The sequence below is a fragment of the Chlamydotis macqueenii genome, chromosome 4 (assembly GCF_036417535.1).
Source record: "Chlamydotis macqueenii isolate bChlMac1 chromosome 4, bChlMac1.mat, whole genome shotgun sequence".
NCBI classification, from domain to species: Eukaryota; Metazoa; Chordata; class Aves; order Otidiformes; family Otididae; genus Chlamydotis; species Chlamydotis macqueenii.
In genome coordinates, this window is record NC_141559.1 from 51,958,690 (window position 1) to 51,983,256 (window position 24,567).

The window sequence follows — 24,567 nt, forward strand, 5'->3', positions numbered from 1 at the left end:
TAGTAGTTTGGAGTTCTTTTGCTAGAAACTGTCTTGAAAGTGTCCTCAATGAGATAAAAAAGCAAGACACATCATTACATAAGAAATATTATGCGATGTTGAATCAAAGCAAAGTTAAAAATTCCTCTATAATTGTTTTCCTCATTTTGTTTCAAAGCATCATTATCCTGATATTTAGCTGGAAAAGAGGAGATGAAATAACTATAGAAAACCAGGCAGTATGACCAATAATATCCTGCAAGTCCCGTTAAATCGTATTTCTTTTTCTTCAGGCTGAGAACTTTCCTCTATGGCATACAATACATGCATTTGCAGTGGAAGTAATTTGTATCGACTTACTGTCAAAATGTGCAAGGAAGGAAACTGCCATGGTAATTTTAATCATCAGATTAGGAGGGAGCAGCTTGCAGTGCAGGATATTCTGCTGGGAACTAGGAATTCATCAGAGCTCAGACAAAAGTTAGTATCACAAAGCTACCCAACGCTGCAGGTTTAACAGCCCACAGAAGAATAATGATTTTGAATCATCCTGATAAATGTGGATCACCTTTATTAGCAACAAAAATAAATGAAGCAAAAAGACTTGTTGAAATCTAGTGCCAAAAACTGAAATCTGAAGGCTTATGTCATAGGAGATCAGCAGATACATTGTGCAACAGCTTTTGTATCTACTTGCTCTGCACAGTTTCTTAGCTTTGCATTGATTGTTCCTATTTATTGTGATAATGAAAAAAAAAATATTATTTAAAAGCAAACTGAAATATTTTACAGTTATGTATGGTTATGTACAGTTATGCTCCTACGAGGAGCAGAGAGTTGGACTTGAGGACCTCCTTAAGAGGTCCCTTCCAACTCGAGATATTCTATGATTTTATCACAATTTACAGCTGGTCCGGACATCAGTGGGCAGTTCCTAAGCATCCACTGATTATCTTCTTATAATATAACAGTTTGCTTAATTTACAGAAAAGAAAAAGAGCTGGTTTTACAAAAAGCCTTCATTTATGCAACTATCACATAACTTAGTTGCAGCATACACATTTTCTCTGCTGCCAGGAATCTGACAGGTTTTGAATAAGGTTTTGTTGAGCATAGCGACTGCCGCCTATCCGAGGGGTGCCTCTATAGCAGATGGCATGTCCCATTACCCTGCCTTGTTTTCACCTGTCTATCCTTGCACTTCCAGCTCTTTTAAACAGAATTCTGTGGCAGAAAAGCAAAGCTATCTAAAGAAACGACTGAAAGAAGCAAAAAAGTATATTTTTTGTGATGCTGAGATGCTCCAATTCAAAACACTTGTACATTCATGTTACGCAAAAAAATATTTTTCTTATGACAAAATAATTTGAATGATATACACTGCAAAGGAAATAACTTTCAAGTGCATTTATTTTGAAATAAACAGGAATATTATATGCATATATTCATATTTATATTAAATAACTTATTATTAAATATGAGAAAAAATACACTTAAAAACGAATCTGACACTTTCACATTCTATTTTATATTAAGCTACTATAGTTAGGAAATACATAGAAAAATCATAAAATTGTCTCAAGCCAGCCATAAAAGCAAAGTGCACTATTGCCTAGGGCAGTGGAGGAGCAGAATGATGAGGGTGCTGCTGCTTCCTCCAAGGGGAGGATCACTGTGAGTGGGCAGTAGGGAATGAAGAGGAAGGAAGGGAACCCTTTCAATAACTCCCTGTCCTTTCTTCCTGTTTTTTGTCCTTCATCACTAAAGTAGCAAATTGAGTTTTGCATATGCTGACAAGAAGCAGTGAGACAGTTCTGCATACCAAGACGATACATTGAGTACACTTAATTCCCTAAATAATTACACAGGGATGTTCTGTTGCGGTTCATCCCAACATATTTTATTTTTCTTGTTCTCGGTAGTTGAAGGATGCCAAGGTGGAAATTTGGTAAGTACTTATCATGAAGCAACCTTCAAGAGCTTTCTGAACTGGCTTTTTCTCTCACACCTAGCACTTTTTTTTTTTTAAGATTCCCAGAATGGAATTTCTAAAAAAAAAAAAAAAATAATTAAAAAAAAAAAATCTTTCTTTTAATTTTGTTTTGATTTTTTAGCAGAGATAAATCTTATTGTAAGTTAAATATTTCTAAACTTAGGTGTACTTACACAAGTGCTATACATCTTTTCTATTCGCATGTGATGTAAGATGGTACTTGAGCAACATGTGCACTAAATACAGTTTTGAGAAGTTTGCTTGCAGATATTTGGAATAATAAAAGATTAAAAACCATTATCTTGGTTCTATTTTAATTGTCAGACTCCGCCAAATATTTGCCTTTCCGGTAACAATTTATTGACATTAGTTTTAATGTGTGTGTATTCAGCTAGAAATATTTCAAGGCATGGATTGTTCCTAAATAGATACAGACTTATTTCATGTCTAGCGAACCTTTTAAAGAAGGATATAAGAAATGTGTTTGTGTTTGTTTGGGTTTTATTCACCATTTTTAATCTACCTAACAATCATCTTGAAAGGGAATAAGGGAAAATGCTGCTCTGAACGGTAAAGAAAATATTTAGAGAACATGAAAACCACATGTAACAGTGTCCTTACCACTGGTTCAGTAACATCGAAACCTATAGGGCATGGAAGGGCACAGTGGCTACTGATTGCCTGTAGTCTCCATAACCTTGGTAAGGCCTAATTTATGTCTAATATTTGATACGTAATATTCAAATAATATTATTTAGTGAGTGTTGCTCTGCACTGCTGCAAGCATCCATGTTTTGTTTTGCTTTTTTGACACAAACACAAGTTACCTATTTTTCAGATACTGCATTCTAGAGTAGCAAATGAAAAGGCTATAATTTCTACTGTGCGACATCTTACTTCATATAAAAGTGCACTATTCACAAGAAACACATGAATTTTTACTCTACCAGAAATATATCAGTGAATGTATATGTATAGCAATAAAATTTAAAATAAATATTACAAAGTGTGTGTTACTTAACATGAATTTGAACATTTTGACTTTTCTTCAACATACTGCTTGCAAGACATTTTAAAATCTGTACTATGTTTTTAAAGGATAAATTAATAAACATAATAGTAAGACTTGGAGAATCTGAACATTAAAGTCCATACAGTACCTTTCCTAGGTAAATACCTATCGTTCACATTATAACTGTAACAGCTTTACTCTTTTAAAAGTAACAGCTTTGTTAGCTTCTAAGAATTAAATTTGTACATTCAACTCGTATGTAATTGTTATACTGTTTAGTGTTTTCTCATTCCCAATTTAGCACAAACTTTTAATAGTGCTCTTCTGAAAGCTAATTCACAGTCTAAGTTGATGTGGGGTAGTTTCTCTTCATTGCTAAAATGTTTGCCTACCCAGGCGTAAAACTTATTTTTGTTTTCTTTTAAGTGACAAACATATGTAAAAATAATAAAAAATAGTATTCAAAATGTATTCTTAAAAGAAGACTTCTGCCAATAAGGTGATAGTTTGTCATTTAAATAAAATACATAAAAGCAATTGTAAGAGTTGGTGATTACTGCATTAAGAGGAAAAGTCCTGTGTTTTCTACTGCAGCTGGAAGATTCATGATTCACCTGGGTTAGTCTGTTCTTCATTAAGAATTCATAGGAATAAACAGTTCTAGCCAGTGCAGATAATCCTTCCTTCTTCCTTTATCTCAGCATATCCCGTCTCCGAAATTGCTTCCATAGATCTCTGAGATGTTCACCGGTTACAGTCATCACACAAGAGTAATATTCCTTCCAACCATACTTTGGAGTCTCCTGTGGAACGTGAAAACATACAATTAGAAAAAGATATCTTTCACAAAATTCCTTAATACTACATTAAATTTTACTCAGACTCATACACTCTAGATACATGTTTTAATACTAAAATAATGAAAGATCAAATCCTCCTATGGCTCAGAAGTACTTCTGTGAAATGAGGGTTATAAATCCATACACAGGGCAACTATTCAAAATGCATCCTCACCTCCCAGCACACAGTTCGCATTCAACAAAGAGCCTATGCATATTAAAAGCTGTAAGAAAGGATTTGCTCTTTATTCAAGTACGTCCTGCTCTCTCTCTTGTTTCATTTCTTTCTTCGTCATGTTGACACTGTACTAAAAAATTAACTTCTAACACCAAATAAAAAGCATAGAAAATTATTCACGTTCATGAAACTGAGGCATTAGGAAAAGCCAAATACAAAATAGGCAGATGACAGGAAAGCTTCTTTATTCTAGGTTACCTTAATCGTAAACTGCATTGTAGTTCAGTGACATTAATAAGTGCCCCCTGAATGGAGAGGAACACTGTCCACAGGCTGGCCTGGGAGGTTCACTAGGCTCTATGCTGTCTGCAGTTATCCCTGGATCTCATTATTTCTTCTGCTATTCCTAACTTCACAAGCCTATTTTGATAGTAAGTACAGAAAAACAGAGAAGGGCTAAACATTACATCAACTGGGGAAAGAGGCTAACTAAGGAACAGGAATTGTAATTGTAGATGAGTCAGAAGCATTTACAAGTAATTTTAAATTGTAAGCCATCTTAGAAATTAAGTCCAGTATCAGGATGTAAATGGTTACAGTGTCAAGGTGAGAGACTGTCTGATAGCTTGTTGTGGTTGAACTGAGAGAAGCAGCTAAAAATACTGCAACATGGCAGTGTATTAAAACAAACCATTAGAGAGTGAAGCCTACATTTCATTTATTCTTATTACTCATCATGTATAATTAAAAAGCATAGAACAGAAGTTGCAGAAGTTGTAAATATTCAGAAAAAAAATCCAATCCACAGCAGTATATAATCCAGACTTCAAATGAAATAGTACAAACAATATTTACATGAATGCATAATTTAGTTGAGATTTATGGTCAATCTTACAAAAAAAAAAATGCACTACTTAGAAAACGCATTGCATTATTTAAGAAAAGCACATTCAGTTCATTAACCAGTGCTCTGAGATACACATTTATATTTTATTTTCTGTAACAGGTTCAGAGAAATGTTCATGAAAATCAGTAAAAGAAACACTGAAATACATTAACTGTTCACCTACTTATTTCTAAAGTATGCATTGTTGTTGTATGTACTCTTAGTGTACCAAGTCCATAGAAAGAATATTTTGTCCACATACTCTGCAATGCTTTCACATTTCACTGGAACATTTTCCTTCCACTGTACCTACATATGTTTTTAAGGTTCTAGTGAGTTTTAGGATCAAAAATCTGGGTTCTGTAATTTCCAGTTACTTTTGTAACATGGGTCAGGTGTGCCTATCACACACTTCCAACTTTGCTTCAGAGAAGAGATAAGCAACAGTCTCTTCAATTAGTAAGCAACAGTTTAAAAAAAAAAAAAAAACCAAACAAAAAAACCTGAAGAGTCTATCTCTTATAATAGGTGTATTCAACTGCTACCTATTAGGAAAATATGGAAATTAAAAGCTTTCAAAATATTAACTACATGGCACATCTTAAATGTTGCTTGACTGAATGAAGTATTTATAGAAGACAGCAATTTATTGTTGAAACATGACTAGCAATGAGGTTCTGAATCCACGCTTCAGTCTTTCTTGTCTTTCTCAAAATGAAATTTCCTTCCCCAATCAGTCCCAAGACTCTGTAACTATTAACTACTACTTCCTAAAAACCTTTCATCAGAAATTTAGAGGCCACAAAAAATTCAAAACATCTAGAAAACAGTTATTTGAATGCAAAAGTCGTAAGATTTTCTAGAAATTACAGGGACTTACAACTTATTTTGTAGATTTACAATTGTCACATATAATATTTATTTTCAATACTTTAGAAGTGAATAAAATTGGCATTATAGCTTAAGTATCTGTTACAGGTTCTGAGCACACAAATAGTTTAGCAAACAGTACCTTCAGATGGCCTTGAACCCCTCCTGAAGTTGGCCTCTAGCATCCTTCTTCAGAATTTAGCTCTGAAAGGGTTTTGTTAGAAGTTTCTTAGCTAACCCTTCTGTAAGGCATTTGGAGTGGAGTTCTGCTCTCAGCTGTGTTTGGCAGTTCCCTACTAACGTGTTTCTTTCTGTTCTCCCTGCAGAATACGCCAAGGAGTACCTGCCAGTGCCCAGAGTCAGGCTGCATGCCCTGCAGCGAGAGCAATGCAGAAAGGCAAGCTCTCCAAGAACACTGCCAGCTGTTCGGGCCACACAGAGCTTGCGTAGTTGTTCCCCAAGAAGGGATTTTCATTATTTATTATAAGGGTATAACATTTGTTATGCTGTGAAGTAAATTCAATTAGTCCAATTTAGAGATACGTAATGTACAGCACAATGTGGTGTTTATCCCTTTTCACAGGGTGCAGCTATAATCGGTGGTATGCGTGCCAAGAATCTTAATCTCTTTAATCAGAGTTCTGTGTTCACCACAGAAAGCATATCAAAGCACAGACAATGATCTGTACATTTAAATTTGGAACAAAGTAAAATCAAGAGTTACTGTATTGTACCTAACTTTGAGATGCAATCGCAGCAGATTTTTATATTTCACATACATTTATGTTTCTTTGTACATCAGGCTGAAATTTAATTACCCAGTTGAAATGGTTCAGCTTCAAATCTCCAGTGATTCCTCCACAGTAACTAACTCCAAATCACTTCACCTATGTTTTGGCTAAACTTTCTATTTCTATTAACTGACACTTGCAACAAACTTTAATAAAGGTCTACAACAAATCTGAAGAAACATTCTAAGTTACGTACTGTTTTGACAAAAAGGAACTCAGAACAGCTAACAGCAGTTGCTCAAGTGAAGGCCAGTAGCTGACTAATGTGTCTGCAGGGAAGAGGGAATTTTATATAGATGAGATTTACACTGTAATCTTCAGTGCACAGGTAACTGAGACCTGGTAACAGTCCTACACAAGCAAGCGTAGGTACCAGAAGCATTCCTGTTACAGCATCCAGGAGCTGCAGGTGGGAAGAAGAGCAGGGTAAATAGCCAGCAGCCTCTACGCTGTGTCAGTCGGGCTGCCTGGAGCCAGGTCAGTGCACTGAAAACTAACCTAGTTTCTCTGTACTGTTTCCCAGTGTGTAGTGGAGACATGTAATTATTCAACTCCAGATTTTTTTTCTCTTGAGAATTACTTTAAACAGAGTGAACAAAAATTTCCCTTTATAAATCTCCATTTTGCCAGTTTTTCTGTAAAAACCATTCCCTATCTTGAAAAGTTTACAGTTTAAACAATACTTGATATGCAATTACAATGCAGGCTGTGGCAGAATCAATGGGGACAAAAAGACAAAGTACTCCTAAAAGAATTATTTTTAAAAAGACATAAGAAAGTAAGAAAGGAAGAGCCAAAAGTTTCAAAGAGATGAAATTACATAAAATTAATCTAAAGCCATGAATTTCTTCTTATATGGCTGGTGAGCTGGATTACTAAAATGTTGTTTTAACAATTTCATTAGTAATTTACACTTCCCATTAATCAGGTGGAGAAACTAGATGTTTTGTTAAGATCAAATTCCTCTTCTGTTCCTCACATATTAGTACAATGATTCAGTATGTGAGCTGTACTCATAAAGAGGAAGTATAATTAAAAAAAAAACATTAATAGTTAATCAAAATAATAAAGAAATAATCCTATGGATGCTAAATTTTAGAAGAGAAGAGCATATGCACATCAAACAGAAGTCTTTTCTTTATAGGAAGACAAATCAGCTGGGTAAGCCTAGAGGTGGCCCAAGATATATTTACTGTTGAATTTCAAAGAACCAGCCTGTTCAAATGATGTGACCACTGTGTGGGGGGCAGGGGAAGGTATGAAGAGTCCCAAAGAACACAATTTGGGATTCATGACATGCTGTGCCATGGGAATGAGTCAATACTTTAAATATATTTCCTCTACCTTACTGATCTTACACAGGGGTCTACAAAAGAAAAAGATCAGTGGGACTGGTGAGCCGGTGGTCTAGCAGTCTGAGTAAACAGATCCCACCTCTCATCCCTACAGACTGTGCTAGAAGACAACCATCACCTCAAATAAACAGGATCCAGGACACTTCTGCTTAGTGTATCTACATTCCTTTGCTGCCATGCTGTTCCACAGTTAGGGAAGAAAGATTTAAACCAGTGGCCCAGCACGCTCACTGGCATACAAGTGCTCTGAGAGGCACGTCACAGGAAAGGGGAGGATTCAGAAGGTCAGATGCCAATATGCTGATGTATGGAGGCATCTGAAGATGGTTATTCAACAAGAAATCTCAGCTAAATATTGTCCCTCAGAATTAAAAACAGGAGGAATGACAGTCAAACCCTCCTGGCTCACAAACACGGGATGTGCTGGCTACTCCATGGGGTCCACTCACACCAGACCACTGGCTATGGGGCCTTGTTTGCCATGTTGTACATCTCTCTGTTCCTCCCCACTGCAAAATAATACATCTGGGACATACATTAGCTGTTAAAAGACTTCGTAGCAACTACTGCAAAGTCTATATAGACAGGAAAAAAGGGCTGGCACCAAAACCTTAAATTGCAAAGGAGCAACTCTTGCTTTGTGCAAGAAGAGAAACGTCTACTAACACATTTTTGCTGTGTCCACCATGTGACAAAGTTTCACAATATGGCTACAGAATATGCACACATTAGTTTTTACACTGAAACCCACAGTACAATCTAATTGTAAGAATGAGCATTCATGTAGTGGATATGGAGAAACAGTGGTCATGTGTGGGCAGAGTGCCGATTTTTGAAAACTGCTGGTATTGCATTAACAGAGCCAAAACCACATTATTGTTTTCAAAGTGTAACTATATAAATCAAATTGGAATCAAGTTTACCAACAGTCTCTCAGGAAGAAAAATATGCCTCTACAATTGTCGTGGTTTTGTTAGTGAGGGGGGGCCTAAGCTGGTAGCTTCTGTAGGAAACTGCTAGAAGTCGCTCCCCTTTGTTCAGTGGACTCGGCCGGGCCTAGGGCGGACCTGCTGCTGGCCAAGGCCGAGCCAATTGGTAGCAGAATGTCCCATGATAACGCCTCTGCTATAATGTATTTAAGAAGGGGAAAACAGAAAAAAAGAGAGAGAAGAGAAGATGTGAAGAAGCTGAGTGGGGGCAGAGGCGCAGAGGGGGAGGCGCGAGCCTCATGGGCCTTGCAGGCCTCACCCTCTGGCCTCTCGCCAGGCAGCCGACTGGGCCCGACTCAGTCCAGCCCGGCTGCAAGAAGTGGAAAGGAGATGAGAAGTGAATAAGATGTAAAAAAAGATCCTGAGAGACATCTGCCAGCCTGTTGTGAGGAACGGCTGCAGACGCCAAGGTCAGTGAAGAAGGAGGGGGAGGAGTAATGCGGCTCCTGGCCAAGATTCCCCTGCAGCCTGTGGTGACGACCATGGTGGAGCAGGTTGTCCCCCTGCAGCCCATGGAGGTCCACGGAGGAGCAGAGATCCACTTGGAGCCCGTGAAGGACCCCGTACCGGGGGAGGTGGATGCCTGAAGGCAGCTGTGGCCCGTGGAGGGCCCGCTGGGACAGCTGTTCTGGAGGGACTGCACCCGTGGAAGAGATGACCCACGCCGGAGCAGTTCCACGAAGGACTGTGGCCCGTGGGAGGGGCCCCACGATGGAGCAGGGGAGGAATGTGAGGAGTTCTTCCCCCGACCATGAAGCAGCGGCGTGAAACAACATGTGATGAACTGACCGCAACCCCCATTCCCTCTTCCCCGCTGTGCCGCTTGGGAGGGGAAGGTAGTAGAGATAATGTTAAGCTTGGGAAGAGGGAGGGGTGGAGGGAGGTTATCTTGTTCTCTGTCTCATTATCCTGCTGTTTGTAGTAATAAATGGTTTTCCCCAAGTCGAGTCTGTTTTGCCCGTGATGGTAACTTTAAGGATTTCTCCCTGTCCTTATCTCAAACCTCGAGCCGTTTTTCTTGTATTTTCTCTCCCTGTTCTCTCGGAGGGTGGGGGGAGTGAGAGAGAGACTGCGTAGTCTGGTCCTGATCGGGGCGTAACTACGACAACAATCTTCATTGGTAAATACTTATTAGCTACAGGTACCTAAGAAATTACTTGAACAGGACAGACAGAAAACAGCAACAGAAAGTATGAAAGAATGCTTTTCCTTATTTCAAACATAGTACAATATTGCAGCTGGCTTACACAACAGTGATAACGCAAGTCAGTCATCAGCAACTCCAGAATAAAATTCTAGTGCTCCAGTCAAAAACACAACATGACAGTTTGAGGTACGACATTGCTTACAGTCAGATAACCTATTCCTGAATTTTGGAACAGGAAGCAAAGCAGTGACAGCTTAACATTCAGCCATTCCTGCAAGCATGCCAGCACAGTCAGGACTGGGTGGCTAACACATACCGTCATTTATCTGCTATAGAGTTCCTTCCTCACGCAGGATTTGAAAGTAGTATACCTCTGTATAGGTTTGTAGCCCTGTGGAGCAGAAGATGGAGAAGTGCGCAGATGCAGACAACATGTGAAGGCAGCCAGAGGTAAGCATAAGACAACGGTATCATGAAAATACAAAAAAAAATGGCTTTAAGTGACAAATACCTAGAAGATACAGTATGTGCTAGGTAAAATGTTTATAATTTAGTCATTAAGTTCCAAATATTTCAGTTTAAAAATGGAATTTCTAGAGAAAAGGGAATCTTACCATAGAACGGTTTGGGTTGGAAGGGACCTTAAAGATCATCTAGTTCCAACTCCTCTTATATATTTTTAAATTTGAAAAAAAAAAGAAAGGAAATTTTTAAACCAAATTTTAAACCAAACAGCAAGCAGAAATAAAGCTTTTCATGTCTGCACATTTTAGTAAGTTTATGACAATACTCTGACTGACCACTTGATGGCAGCTTAATATACTAGTTTGTTTCAAGCTACTAAAACCAAAACAAGGTTTCAGATTATAATACTATATTCCAGAAGGAGAAAAATTTCATTTGTTAAACTCTTTAAAACATTTACTTTTCCAAAAACATATCTAAAATATATGTTAAAATGAATATTTATTATGTTCTTTTAAGCGGTAGGACCTGACCTTTCTCAAGCTGCTAAGTTTATGGCTAAGCTTTTACACAGGACAAAGCCGGTAGGTACTGACTGACCTTTCAGAACTTCAGTTTCACTGGACTTGTGTAACTCCTTCATCTTAAGTATGTGCTTTAGTCAGCCTACAAAATGCCCTTTTCTAAAATACATGGTCCTAGTACCAAGCTCTGTGATGCCCTCAAGATTCGTCTGGGCAAAAGTTTTAGTAAAACAATTTTAAAGAAGTTGAATTACTAGTGTAAGATCTTAATTGTAAAATCATAGACCTATTTTAAACTGTTATTTATTTTTAGGTGCTTTTAGATAATCAAAGACTACATTGATTTGGGCTGACATTAATTGAGGACATTTAACATTAAAATTGGGCATTTACACTTTATATAAAAGTGGTTCAAATTTCTTGCAGCAAAAATTTCCATGTTGCTACAAACTACTGCATAAGCAGAAGCTACAATGTTCTTCTATCTGTATAATGGAACTGACCAAATCTTAACATGGATTTGAAACACATTTATTAACAAAGAAAAGATTAGTGATTTATTAGTTTTGATTTAGCAGAAGACTACATTTGAGCACTCCACATTGTAGGAGCAAGAGGATAAAGTTACTTGTTCTGGCCACACTAAATGCTGTGTAACTTTTAATGTACAAACAATGGGAAGCAATTAATGACACTTTCCACCAATTTGTTCTGGGCTAAAGGTTCTTATGTGTTTTCTTCTTTCCATTCTAAATCTAGATTGGGATGGGTGGAGGGTGTTTATTAAACTGAAAAGGCAATTTTTTGGTAGAATTTTTACTACTACCCACTCTTGAAAAAATCAGGTTTGTGCGACACTTGCAAAAACTTGCTTGAAATTGTAATTCCTAAGTTTTGTACTGTAATTGTCTTGGAATGCTACTGATTAGTGAAGAGAAGACATTTTTCTGAATAATCTAACAATTAGAATATAACTGAATTAGAGGACCAAATCATTATAATCTCCTAAGCAATCCAGGAGATAGCTCATATCTAATTAAAATTAGACATATAATTTATGAAAGATGGTGCTATGCTTCTGAACATTTTTTGCTATTCTTTATAGCTCTTTTACAGACCACTGGAATATTTTATAGTGGCCTACGCAAAAGAAAGATACATACATAAGACTGAATAGTGTTGGAAGATACAGATTCTTAAGGATTATATGTGATTTCTGTCATGCATTTTGTGAAATAGAAACATGTAATACATTTACAAGAATTACTTAGTAAGCACACCATTTTCCGGGTAAATTAACATACACTGCACACTTACAATTAGTAAACAATTAAAACATATAGCTGAACATCTTGAAACGGTTATGAAACAATCATCATTCCCACACCATAATAAAAGGAATTGAGGACCAACAAGGAAAGAAGTTTGTTACAAATGCAGTGGTTGTTATCCACATTTTACATTCCATTACAATATTACAAAAATAACAAGAAAATTATTAGACTCAACACCACTTCATAGACAGTTCTAAAATTGATTTAGGAAGCTAACTAAAAATTATATTACAGAATATTATATTACAGAAATAACATACTGAAATGTGAATTTAGGAACCATAATGCCGTTTAAGATTTATATTTAAGGGATCAGGTTGTTAGTAAGAACATCATTTTACATTTAGTTAAAAATGTTAACAGCTGTCATATGAAGAAAAAAATGTGACTTTTATTGATTATACTCCAAATAATTTTTTTTTCTGCTACTATAAAATTCCCCTGTACCACACAGAACCTGAAGAGGGCAGCAAGGCCTATACATTCATGTAAAAGGCAAAGCATGATTTACAGGCTTGTTCCCTATGAAAATTTTCTGCAAGTAATTTCTGACTCTCTAGCTCCTTGTAATTTACCAGATACAGGGTTAAATCATCAAAAGCAACTCTAAATTAGAATATAGCATTGTTCAGCACCACTTTACTAATTCTTTATTTGAAAACTAAAACTATAACCTGCTGCAACTCTTTCCAACAGTCATTATCAACACTTGGTATTTTAAATAAAGTTTTAGAAGAACCAACGGTTGTCCTTTAGCTAAACTGCCTGAGTTTAAGAGAGACAAACTCTCTTTTCCCTGCAAACAACCCAGACATTATTGCTACCCTTGTTAAAATTCTTAATGCCAATCTATCAATCACAGAAGAAATGACAGCATGCAGAGGATTTCTCTTTTCCAATTTGGTTTGAGTACTATAAAGGTACATTATGTCCTTTATGTATTGCTTTCTAATAAAAAAAACCCAAGAATATAAGAAGGAATTAATCTTACAGACTGCTTCAGGATTTCTAGAAAACATATGTCTTTAAACATACTCACTGTTGGTTTGCAACCTACTGGTGCTACAGGTGCTAAAGTAAGTAGTGAAGTCAACTAAGATAACTATAAAAGTTACCTTACCCTAAACCCTCGATTGAGTCTGTCTTTCATAATGCCGATAAATTCTTTATAACTCAACTGGTCATCTCTGTCGACATCAAAAATCTTGAACACTGTGTTCACCAAATGTGGTGAAAGCTTCACACCTGTGGCTACATACACAGCACGTTTGAATTCATCTGCATAAAGGGAACATCAGAAGAAAAAAACAAAATACATTAATTTAATCCTACTTTGTGGACAACATATTATAAAATACAAGTAAATGTTTAACTTGAGCTTTCACATTTAAACACTCAAAAAAAAAAAGAAAATGTGAAAATTAGGACTGAATTTCACAGTTCTAAATCAAGTAGTTCTCAACTTATATAAAATGATACTTCTTATTGGTATCAATTATTTTACACAAAAGGTATCAGTCCATGCACTATGTGTAATAACAAAATTAGAAAATCATATCATAATTAAATCTATCACACATATATACTGATGGCATCTACTCAATTGACACAGAACAGAACATAAGAAATAGAGCACAGAGAAAACAGCATACTCCTTTGGTACGGCCAAATGAGGTAGGACTATGCTGGTGTTACTGTGTCTGACCCATGAAGATGCTACTTGAGGAGAGCACACAAGTCCGACCACTTCATGTATTGTTCACCCTGTAGTCCCCGAGCATCTCAACTGCTGTATTAAGGATTTTAGTCAGTACATACCTGCCTAGTTCTTTCAGCACCCACTGTGGTCGTTTAGTGCTTATATTGGCAGCTAAATGATTGGCAGTTGCTCTCTCACCCAGTCCTCACCCCCTCAACTTGGAAAGTGGCATCGGGAAAGGAAAGCTCGTGGGTTGAAATTAAAACCAGGTTTAATAAAAGAATAAAACCTAAAACTACTACTACTACTAATGATAATAACAATATGTACAGAACTATACTCAGCCCAAACAGTGGTCATGGGATGCGCGCTCCCAGCAGTGGATGCCAGATGGCGGCCACTGCGAGCGCAGCAACTCCCAAAGCCACTACGATCACGGTGAATGCTGAGAATCACTGGGCGCATGGGAAATCGGGCAGTGGGAAGGCATGCTGAGGGTGAGCAGAACCCTGAGGTCCAGGGGAGAAGGGCAAAACGAGCAGCCCATCCCCAGACAACTTCCCACTTTTATACAGAGTGTGATGTTAATGGTATGGAATAACTCTGTTGGCCAATTTGGGTCAGCTGTCCTGTTTCTGCTCCTCCCAACCTAAATACACCTGCTTACTTATGAGGCATGGGAAACTAAAGAAGTCCTTGGTTCCCTTAACAAGAATTCAAAATATTAGTGTTTTTCTCATGCCAGCACCTGCTGCTGACATGGGAAATTAACTCTGTCCTAGCCAAATATGAATGTTATCTAGTGACAACTGTAAACAATAGCTGTTATCAAGACTATTCTCACACTGACCTAAAATGCTGCAGCTACTGAAAAGTGCAGCTACTTCTTAGAAAACTGACTCTGTCCCAGTCAAACCAGGACACCCACTTACTGATTTGTTAAAATATCTGTCTAATCCCTCTTCAGACCTTCTATCACTGTTTCTTTCTGCAGCCTTCACAGAGGGCCAGATTCCAGATGACCACTGTGTCAAAAAATGCTTTTGTTTGCTTTAAACTGATCTCTTATTGGTGTCATCAAGTGCCTCTTAACTCTTATCTTGTAGGATTTGGTGACCAACTATTCTGGATTCAACTTATCCACCACTTAGATGACTTTGTAAAGCTTATGATCGAGCCTTCTCCTCTCAAAGCTGGAGTCCTAGGCTTTTTTTTAGCCTTTTACCTGAGACATTAAAACCACAGACTGGGAATTACAAAACATTTTTGCCTGTTTGTCAACAGTTCTGTATATTTATTAACAGATTTTTATAAAAATAGAAATACTTACCTTGACCTATGGAACGACTTGCAAAATTATACATTTGCATTGCAATTGTAAAGTCTTCTAGGTTGTTCAAGAATTGGAAAAATGATCTAAACTCATCAAATGTGATACCCTAAAAAATAGAAGAACAATATGGCCATAAGAATTGTCAGTAGTGATGACAACTGAATAAATAAACCCTGCAGTTACTATGTCTACTTCATTTAAGAATAGAAAAAACCAGACATTTGTACTGAAAGTTAACAGGAGTCTCCTGAGGAATGCAAGACGTCCCTCCTCTTTGCCGCTGCAGCAGACAGCAATTCTCACACAAAAAGCAGGCAAAAATACTGTTCCATTGCTTAAGGTAATCTTTAAGAATTCCAGGATTATTACAATATGGCAGTTAATATTGAGAATAAGAGTCTAGGTTTGTATGAATATTGGAATATGTTTACTACTGAAAACCTGGAAACCATTATTATATACATGTGAGTGTGTGTGCTCACATAAATACACTTAATGAATTCATAAATACATGTTATGATCTAACTTAAGCTCTACAAGGTGAAATTTTTACATATCCAGATTTAGACACCAGATTTAGTCAGCTGATACTCCAAGTATAAAGTATTGCAGGGTTTGTTCAGCTTTTAAAAAAAATCTTCTACGTTTTGACTAGACTTCAGAATATCTTCTGTGAAGTTTTTCTGAAAGTCCTGTTGTTAAAAGAGGTTTTGTGAAATACCAAGATGAGTGACACTTCAGTCCCCAACTAGGACTCTCAGGTACTATGGCAAAGTAGCAGCAACAGAAAATTGCCATCAAAGTCTTGAGCTGATATTTTGAGGTTCACAATGATTTTTTAAAATCATTAATTTCCACCAATTTATCTGTAAAGATTTGAATGTGGGAGATACTGTAAGAGGTCAGGCTACTGGAAAAATCCTGGCACTTTCCATGTAACTAGACAGGAGATGGTTACTCTAAACGGAAAGTAGCCCTTGCGTAGGAAAGGCTGAGAACTACTGGTCTACAAATAAGCCTTTTCGCAGCTTCTGTGTTTCCAGTAATGATGAAAACTGCTGCCATGAGTTGACACTGGAGATGAAGCTGGGAGATAAAGGAGCCACACTTGCAGTCCATGGCTAAACTGTACATACTCCACAACATTTTAGCAATTAAAAAAATATATGGCTTAATTTAAGAGTTCTACAATTTCTGCTGAAATCATCTGCAATTATATGTATTTCCTCTCAAGAAAAAACAGCAAAGGAACACAAAAGAGGAAGAAAGGCAGGCAAAATGACACTCAAAGAAAGTTGGGCATACAGCATTCTACTGTCTCCTTTCCTATGACCATATTTTGTTTGACTGGTAACTGTAATAACATTTTGTATTTGCCGTAAGTTTTGCATTTGACATAGGAAGTTATCTACGTATAGATATTCCAGAATTTTCCTACTGGAAACTATTTTCTATGTAAAAGGAAGCTAACTTTTCTATTTATTTGGATAGATTATGTTTTACTACAGCAAAGAAAACTTATATTAATGCACCAATGCTGTTAAAATGAATAGACTTTCTTTAGGAGCTGACATTTGTAGTAATTCAAGATGCCAGCTTAAATGAATCACTGCTTGGCATCTAGTTAGTAGAAGGAGGAAAACATCCTGTAAGCAGGAGGCATGCCAGCTGAACATTTTCATGTGACTACAGTACGTCAAATGATCATCACGTTGCTTCAGAGGCTTCTACATACAGTGCCACAAAAGATTAACACTGCCAACTGTGATAGCAGCTGCCTATTACTTCACAGGCTAAACTAATTTTTCTTCTAAATGGAATCCTCTGGTTTGTATTAGTATTGCAGCGTATCACTGTAATAAACTAGAAAGTACAGTTTATACTTTTCAAATTATAATGGTATTACAAGTGTAAAAAATTGCAAACATATGAATGAAGTCTCCACGGCAATAAGAGGCAAAGTCCCATTCTCAAAACCCTGTGGCCAGCACAAGAGATATTTACTTTTTCCGCCGTACTGACAGCACATTTACCAAGCCAGTGATACAGAGCTACGGAAAACGGCAATGACTTGTTTGACTTAATGGAAGTATAGCATATGACATACAGATATATGGCACTGGTCAAGTGCCAGGATATTCCTAGAACACGGCATAAGCAAACCTGTAACTGAGTGACAGAGCTTTTTATGTGGAAGTTCTCCTTAGTGATGGTCCCACTATGGACCACAAAGAGGAAACTACTGTGGAAGACTTGCTATCAGAACAGTGGCATTGGGAAACTTAGAGATGAACTTCAAAGAATACTTCCTTGTGTTTAAAATAAAGTGTATTTATATCTACTTAATCAACTTCACTTTTGCCATTCAAAGAAGTATTTATCTATACCTATGACTGTCATTGTTTTTTGTCATTGTTTTTCAGGTACCCAACTGATACTTACTGTTGTTATAAAAGCCCCAAAGTGATTTTTTTTTTTTTTTATATTTCCATATATATGGAAATCTTGATTTCACCCTAAACAAAAAACATCTGGGAACCACACAAAAAGAGCTTTATACCATTTCTGTTGCACTGTCTTGGCTTTGAATATTGAAAGCTGCGCAGACCTTTTAGAGTAGTTAGAATGGAGTGCCTCAGCGGCTAGACTGGGAACTCAGGAAGGGTCAGTGAGCAGGAACTCTGATCCCTCTCTTACCACTTCATCTTACACCTAATCTGGTGCAAAAGAGACAGCCTTAGTTTCCCTTTCCACTCCCCAGCTATATTTATCTCTGAGTGTACCTAACTGCTGTATAGCCACAGGAAAAAATCAGAAAATTCAAACAGAAAACTGTTGATTTTTGGAGTGTGTTTCTATCAGGTCAACTGACTGATCTTACTTACTCTGTAGACTGAAATTACAATGTAATTTCTCAAATTAAAAAAACCCCAAACTATCCAAACCAATTTATCACTTTTCTTCACAAGCTCTCCTGTCAATGCTATTAAAATATACAGCTATTGAAAGAGTTAGATTTCTAGGACAGATTAATCTGATCTCCTGCTGTAAACACAAACAGGAGTTGTCCTGGTTTTGGCTGGGATGGAGCTAATTTTTCTTCCTAGTAGCTGCTGTGTTTTGGATTTAATATGGGATTTGGTACATGAAGACGTCTCATAATACACTGATGTTATTAGTTGTTCCTAAAGAGACCAAGAACTTTTCTCAGCTTCCCAGGTTTCACTAATGTGCAGATGCAAGAAGCTGGGAGGGGTCTAGCCAGTACAGTCGACTCAAACTGGCCATAGCATTCCATGCTCTAAACATCATGCTCAGTATGTAAGTGGTAGTTGGCTAATGGGCTTGCTCTAACAGTTTTTTTTCTTCTCTCGCTGCTCAGGATCACTCTGGGGTCAATTTTCAGTCTTGTTCTGTGATTGCTGTTCAGGATGGGCTGTGTCGGTCATCGCGTTGTCGGGTAGTGTGAAATTATGCATCATTCCTTTTCTGTATTTTAGTATCCCTATATTTTGTTATTATTATCATTATTCATATAGGTATATTATTACCTCTTTCTTTGCTGTTCTACTAAACTATTTTTATCTCAGCCCATGAGTTTTCTTTTCTTCCTGATTCTCTCCTCCATACTGTGGGGAAGGGGAAGGTAAGTGAGCAGCTGCATGGTATTACATTACTGAGTAGGTTTAAACCACAACAGGAGTATATCCAAAATATCCTATATTTAAAAGGCTACTTCTAACATTATCCTGTTGATTACCATTGGTGCCTAGTTGCCACTACATTTCTCTCAGATACATTTTTTTAATGCCTCATTTCTAGAAAATTGTCTTATGTTTTTTTGCTGTTTAAACTGGATTTTCATGTAATATAAAGCTTTGTCATCTAAACTTAAAAAATATTACTAGCTAAATCCTATGGAACATAGTTCTATGCTACTTACTCTTCTACTTTTTATTCAGCATGTAATCTGAAAAACATGAGACATACAGGTTATGATTAGAATAAAATCCTGGTGCTAACTCATTCAGTGATAGAATCTCATTCAGTGCAACGAGGCTATGTTTTCGTCTTGATGACAATGGGACTGGATGCTGTGGCCCACTGTCCTAGCTAAACAATTACCTTTTCTTCAGGAATCCTGCAGCGCATGTTTTCCAGGTAACTTGATGTATTTTCCACATTTGTATACCTCAAAAGGATATGGGCAAAGTCTTCCTCACTGATGGTGTTCATCCCATTAGAGTAGGACAGGAATTCTATCTCTAGAACCTCTGTTTGTAGGTTATCCATAAATCTAAAGCGCAAACATAAATATGAAGAAATCGTAAGACTTTATATTTCTACTATTCATGTCCTTAAAATACTTGCAAAATATGAAGCCAAATAGCATTAAACAAATTAGTTCCCTTTTTGTAGCGCTAATGGTAAATTTGGTAAATCCCTTATCTATGTTGACATCTTTTCAAATCAATATAACAATCTTAACTCAAAGATGAAGTGTTTTAGTAAGGGTTAAAATGACTTAATACTTATATTTCTAATTTACTTCCGGTTTGTGTTTGCTTAATTCTCTTCTTCAGCAGATCACTGATCTTTATTTTTATACGCTAGACTGAAAATTCCATCACGGTACTAAATTAATTCCCAAAATTGATTCCCCATATACTTAATTTACAGATTGCAATTAAACCTTACCTTCCTCTTTTTAACAAGCTAAGTATGATGAGCTCTTGCAGCCTTTCAGTCTGAACGTTTTTTTTAATACTTTCCAATTCTTATGATATTTCTATAAACTCTTCACAATTTAACAATATATTTAGTATATTCTGCACACGAAAACTAGACAAAATATAAAACCAGCTACATATAAAAAGGAAATATAACTTCCCTAATTGTGCTTGATGTCCTTGTTACACAACCAAGGACAAAATTAGCTCTCTGGTTGCAGTACTGCACTGGGAGCTCACATTCATCTGATTGTCAACCACAACCTGTAACACTTCCCTGTTACAGGTTCACGAGAGTTCTCATCCTGTAGACGTTGTCTGCAACACTCCTTCTTAATATATAACTTGACTTCTGAGAACTATGAGGACCTCAAATCAAAAGGATGTCTAGGCAATAGCATAAGTGCAAAGTAAACATACAATGCTATCTCCCTCACTAGTCCATAGTTTAATGACTTTTTGAGCTTGTAAAGTAGTGTTGAATAAAACTTGATGGATCCCTCTTTCATTAATATGCCTACTAGGTGTTGACCTCTTCAGCATTCACAACATCTTACAGCAATAGATGGATGTTTTAACTAGATGCCTTTTGAAAAAGTACCCTCTTTTATGGTCCTGGTTTTGAACTCACATCATCATTTCACTTGATGACACAGTTTTTATATTATGTGAAATACAGGATACTTCTCATGACATACATAATTTTAAGGCAAAATATTTTGCAAACATCTGATTGATTAGAATGCACAGTTAAATGATAACTATAAAGACAATAGGTATTGGGAGTATTTACTGAGGAAAAAATAACCAAACACTGTATCTCTTTCAATCACACAGAAACATTCCATTTTATGGCTCTGTTTTTATGGCACTCTCCCTGTATTTTTAAATTCTGTTTTAAGTAGCATAACAATTAAGCCAATAGCTTCCACTGTGTTTTCACTTTTTTTTCTGAAGAAGCTTGTTCTAAGATGCCTACACCATCACTTCAGAAAAACCTTTACATTTCATAGAATCATAGAATCATAGAATGGTTAGGGTTGGAAGGGACCTTCAAAAGTCATCTAGTCCAACCCCCCTGCAAGGAGCAGGGACATCCCTGACTAGGTCAGGTTGCTCAGAGCCCCATCCAGCCTGGCCTTGAACGTTTCCAGGGATGGGGCATCCACCACCTTTCTGGGCAACCTGTTCCAGTGTTCTATAACTCGCATCGTAAAAAATTTTTTCCTAATTTCTAATCTAAATCTACCCCCCTCTATTTTAAAACCATTACCTCTTGTCCTATCGCAACAGGCCCTACTAAACAGCCTCTCCCCATCTTTCTTGTAGGCCCCCTTGAGGTACTGGAAGACCGCTATCAGGTCTCCCCGGAGCCTCCTCTTCTCCAGGCTGAACAGCCCCAACTCTCTCAGCCTGTCCTCATAAGAGAGGTGCTCCAGCCCTTTTATCATCTTCGTGGCCCTCCTCTGGACCTTCTCCAACTGGTCCATGTCCTTCTTATGTTGGGGGCTCCAGAACTGGACACAGTACTCCAGGTGGGGTCTCACCAGGGCAGAGTAGAGGGGGAGAATCACCTCCCTCGACCTGCTGGCCACGCTCCTCTTGATGCAGCCCAGGATGTGGTTGGCCTTCTGGGCCGCAAGGGCGCATTGCCTGCTCATGTTAAGCTTCTCATCCACCAGCACTCCCAAGTCCTTCTCCTCAGGGCTGCTCTCAATCCATTCCCCACCCAGCCTGTATTTGTGCCTGGGATTGCCGTGACCCAGGTGCAGGACCTTGCACTTGGCATTTAAATATGTTCCTAAGAGCAGAGATGCACAGAAAGTTGGTTTGTTTTTTTTTTTAAAGCACTGACAAATGGGAAAAAAAAAAAAAAATAATTTTAAATGAAGAAAAAAGTTCCTACATACCAATAAGGACAAGGATTGGGGTATAACCTCTCCACTCCAAATAACTACACACACAAGGCTAACAAAACTTGCAAATGCAGCAGCATTAGTACAGAACTTCTTATTGTTGGTCCACTTGCTGTTTTATTTTGCTATTTGTATATGTAACATACACAAAGGGAACATAAACTTTATATACATGTCTGCATAAACTATAGTAATATAATACAGACTAATTAGAACAAGCACGCAAGTATTTTTTTTACAAGGAATTAATAAAGTTGAGACTCACCTATAAAAATCTTCAAAGTTCAGTTCAGCTTTTCCTTTCTTGCCAAAAAAGTGTACAAGCAGTGTAGTATCTGACAGTGAACTTGAAATATCATCAGCACGCTTAAATATTAAAATAAAAAAAAATTAAGGACATGATTGGATCAGTTACAGAAGTATAATCTGAGAATGCGTATAATCACAATAGACCTTTCTATTAAAAGAATTTGTGGTTTATGTTCACGGTCTTAAAGATTTTAGTATTACAATCCACTAAATTAATGTAGTCATGCAATTTTCACACAAGATAGCATTAAGCTGTTAATTGCATTTAGTAGAAAACACTTAAAACAACAATGTAATATAATGGAACCTGCAACAAAGGAGGGAAAAGCATGAAAAATAAAATCTTGAGAAAAAAAAATGTTCTAGTCATTTGAGGTAAACCATAAAAATAACTCCCTTGGTACACAACCTCTCCACAACCTCACAATAGTGATGGTGCAACATTCCACTTTTTTACTACATAGTCATTACTCTTAAGCATCATGTATGTGCATTGATTTTACCACTTTTACAAAGAAACTCTTGATATATTGAAGACCTAAAAAAATAATTCCATAATATAAGGCTCTTAAATAAGCCATAGTATTCCACCATGGCAATGTCCTTATGGCATTAACGTGCATCTGCCAACATTTGAAATTCAAAAAGTAATATATTTGGTTTCCTTGCTGCACCTGCCTAAGGTGAACCTCCTGTCCGAGCTTTCATTTTCTTAAAAAAATAAGATCTTATGAAAAGCAAAGAGTGGGAGCCAGTAGTCTCTGCTCTTCCTAGGCAAGCTACCACCCATCAGGAACACCATATTTTTGTGGAAGTGTGCCTGTCGACTCTACTGTTAAAGTACAAACCAGAATACACAGTACAGAAACCTACTAAGTATTTGGGAGATGTAACAATACTAGTTTATCATCATAATGATAGATTATAAACCTATGGGATTTACTATAAGTATAGAAAACTGTTTATACAGATCTATAAAGATCTGCACATACAAACCTCCAAGCTGCACTCTAGACTTTGAAGTCTGACTTTACTTCATAATTGAAGAGGCTATAAATTTATAACAGATTCTAAATGAAGAAACTACAAAGACATTTTTAACAGTGTGCAGTAGTTCAACATCGTGTACCATGAAAAATCACTTCCTATCTACATTCTCTGGAATACAGTGTACTAATTTCAAATTTACATATCGATTTGTAAAAAATGTAAAATGCAATATACATTAAGAATATTTATGTATCAACAACAAGGAAAAACACGAGGCAGTAACAACACAAATCCTTACATTTCAACATCTAAGAACTAAAGAAGAGAGACTTTTCTGTCCTTTACTATAATCAGTTTAGGATTATCAAGATTGTATTTCATGTACTCTAGCTTTCTCTTCACTCTCATATTCTTCTCCAGGGAGAAATAAGATGACATAGTGCATATATAGGTAGAGAGATACTTCATGTCCTTCAATTAAGTCAGCTCTGCTCTTCAAGTGAGCAACCTAATTCAGAAAAATAATCACTATTTGTCTTTTAATATTGTTTTCCTCCACTACAGGACACAATATACTGAAATGCAGATACCCTGATTTCTTATGTCTTTTAAGCAATTAAATCCCTAAGCACATTCAAACAATTTCCCTCAAGTACACTGAAAAGATATCAAATGTTAAATTACAGCCTTTCATCTTGCAGAAAGACATTTCAAAACCTTAGACTTAGGTTGCATTCACCCATATCTGGAGAACCATTAAAAAAAAATTCAATCTGTAAGTCTGTTCACAATTCCCACTTGGTCAGCCTCATTAAATGAAAAAATCCCAAACAAAAACCTCACCCCAGAAACTCAATCCAGTACACTTCTTTGCAGAATTGCAGGCAACTGAAAACTACTCCTGTGCTCTTTCCACATTGATAGTATTAAATAAATTCTCTCTCTTAAGAGGCAAGGATGAAAACAAGAGCCGTAATCACTTAAAACTATCATTTATTGTTATATTTAATATATTAATAATAAAATGAATTTTCTATTTTAGATCAGTGAAAATGAAATGACCACACTTTTTTCCATGTATACAAATATAAGTCTCTTTTTAATATAATATATTTTGTAGTCATTTAAATGAGAATAAAACCCTGCCTTGTTTCTCTTTACCTTTACACTAACTGTAATACAAATACAGGTAAAGAGATAAACAGGAGAGACAAGTGCTTCAGTCACA

The 24,567-nt window shown here is 36.8% G+C and overlaps 1 protein-coding gene across 2 annotated transcripts in view; it reads right to left on the reverse strand.

Annotated features, from left to right (window-relative positions):
* Positions 1–1,371: 1,371 nt before the first annotated feature.
* The window catches only part of MICU3 (mitochondrial calcium uptake 3), a 58,160-nt gene continuing 34,964 nt past the window's right edge, over positions 1,372–24,567 (reverse strand). The window contains exons 10-15 of one of the 2 annotated variants that reach the window (XM_086747343.1): positions 22,306–22,406; positions 19,520–19,691; positions 15,392–15,500; positions 13,483–13,640; positions 10,356–10,430; positions 1,372–3,787 (exon numbers count right to left, since the gene is read on the reverse strand). In XM_086747343.1, the coding sequence (XP_086603469.1) occupies positions 10,362–10,430; positions 13,483–13,640; positions 15,392–15,500; positions 19,520–19,691; positions 22,306–22,406 (609 nt within the window). In that variant the 3' untranslated portion in view covers positions 1,372–3,787; positions 10,356–10,361. The remainder of the gene's footprint in view (positions 3,788–10,355; positions 10,431–13,482; positions 13,641–15,391; positions 15,501–19,519; positions 19,692–22,305; positions 22,407–24,567) is intronic. The other variant, XM_086747341.1, reaches the window with a different exon arrangement.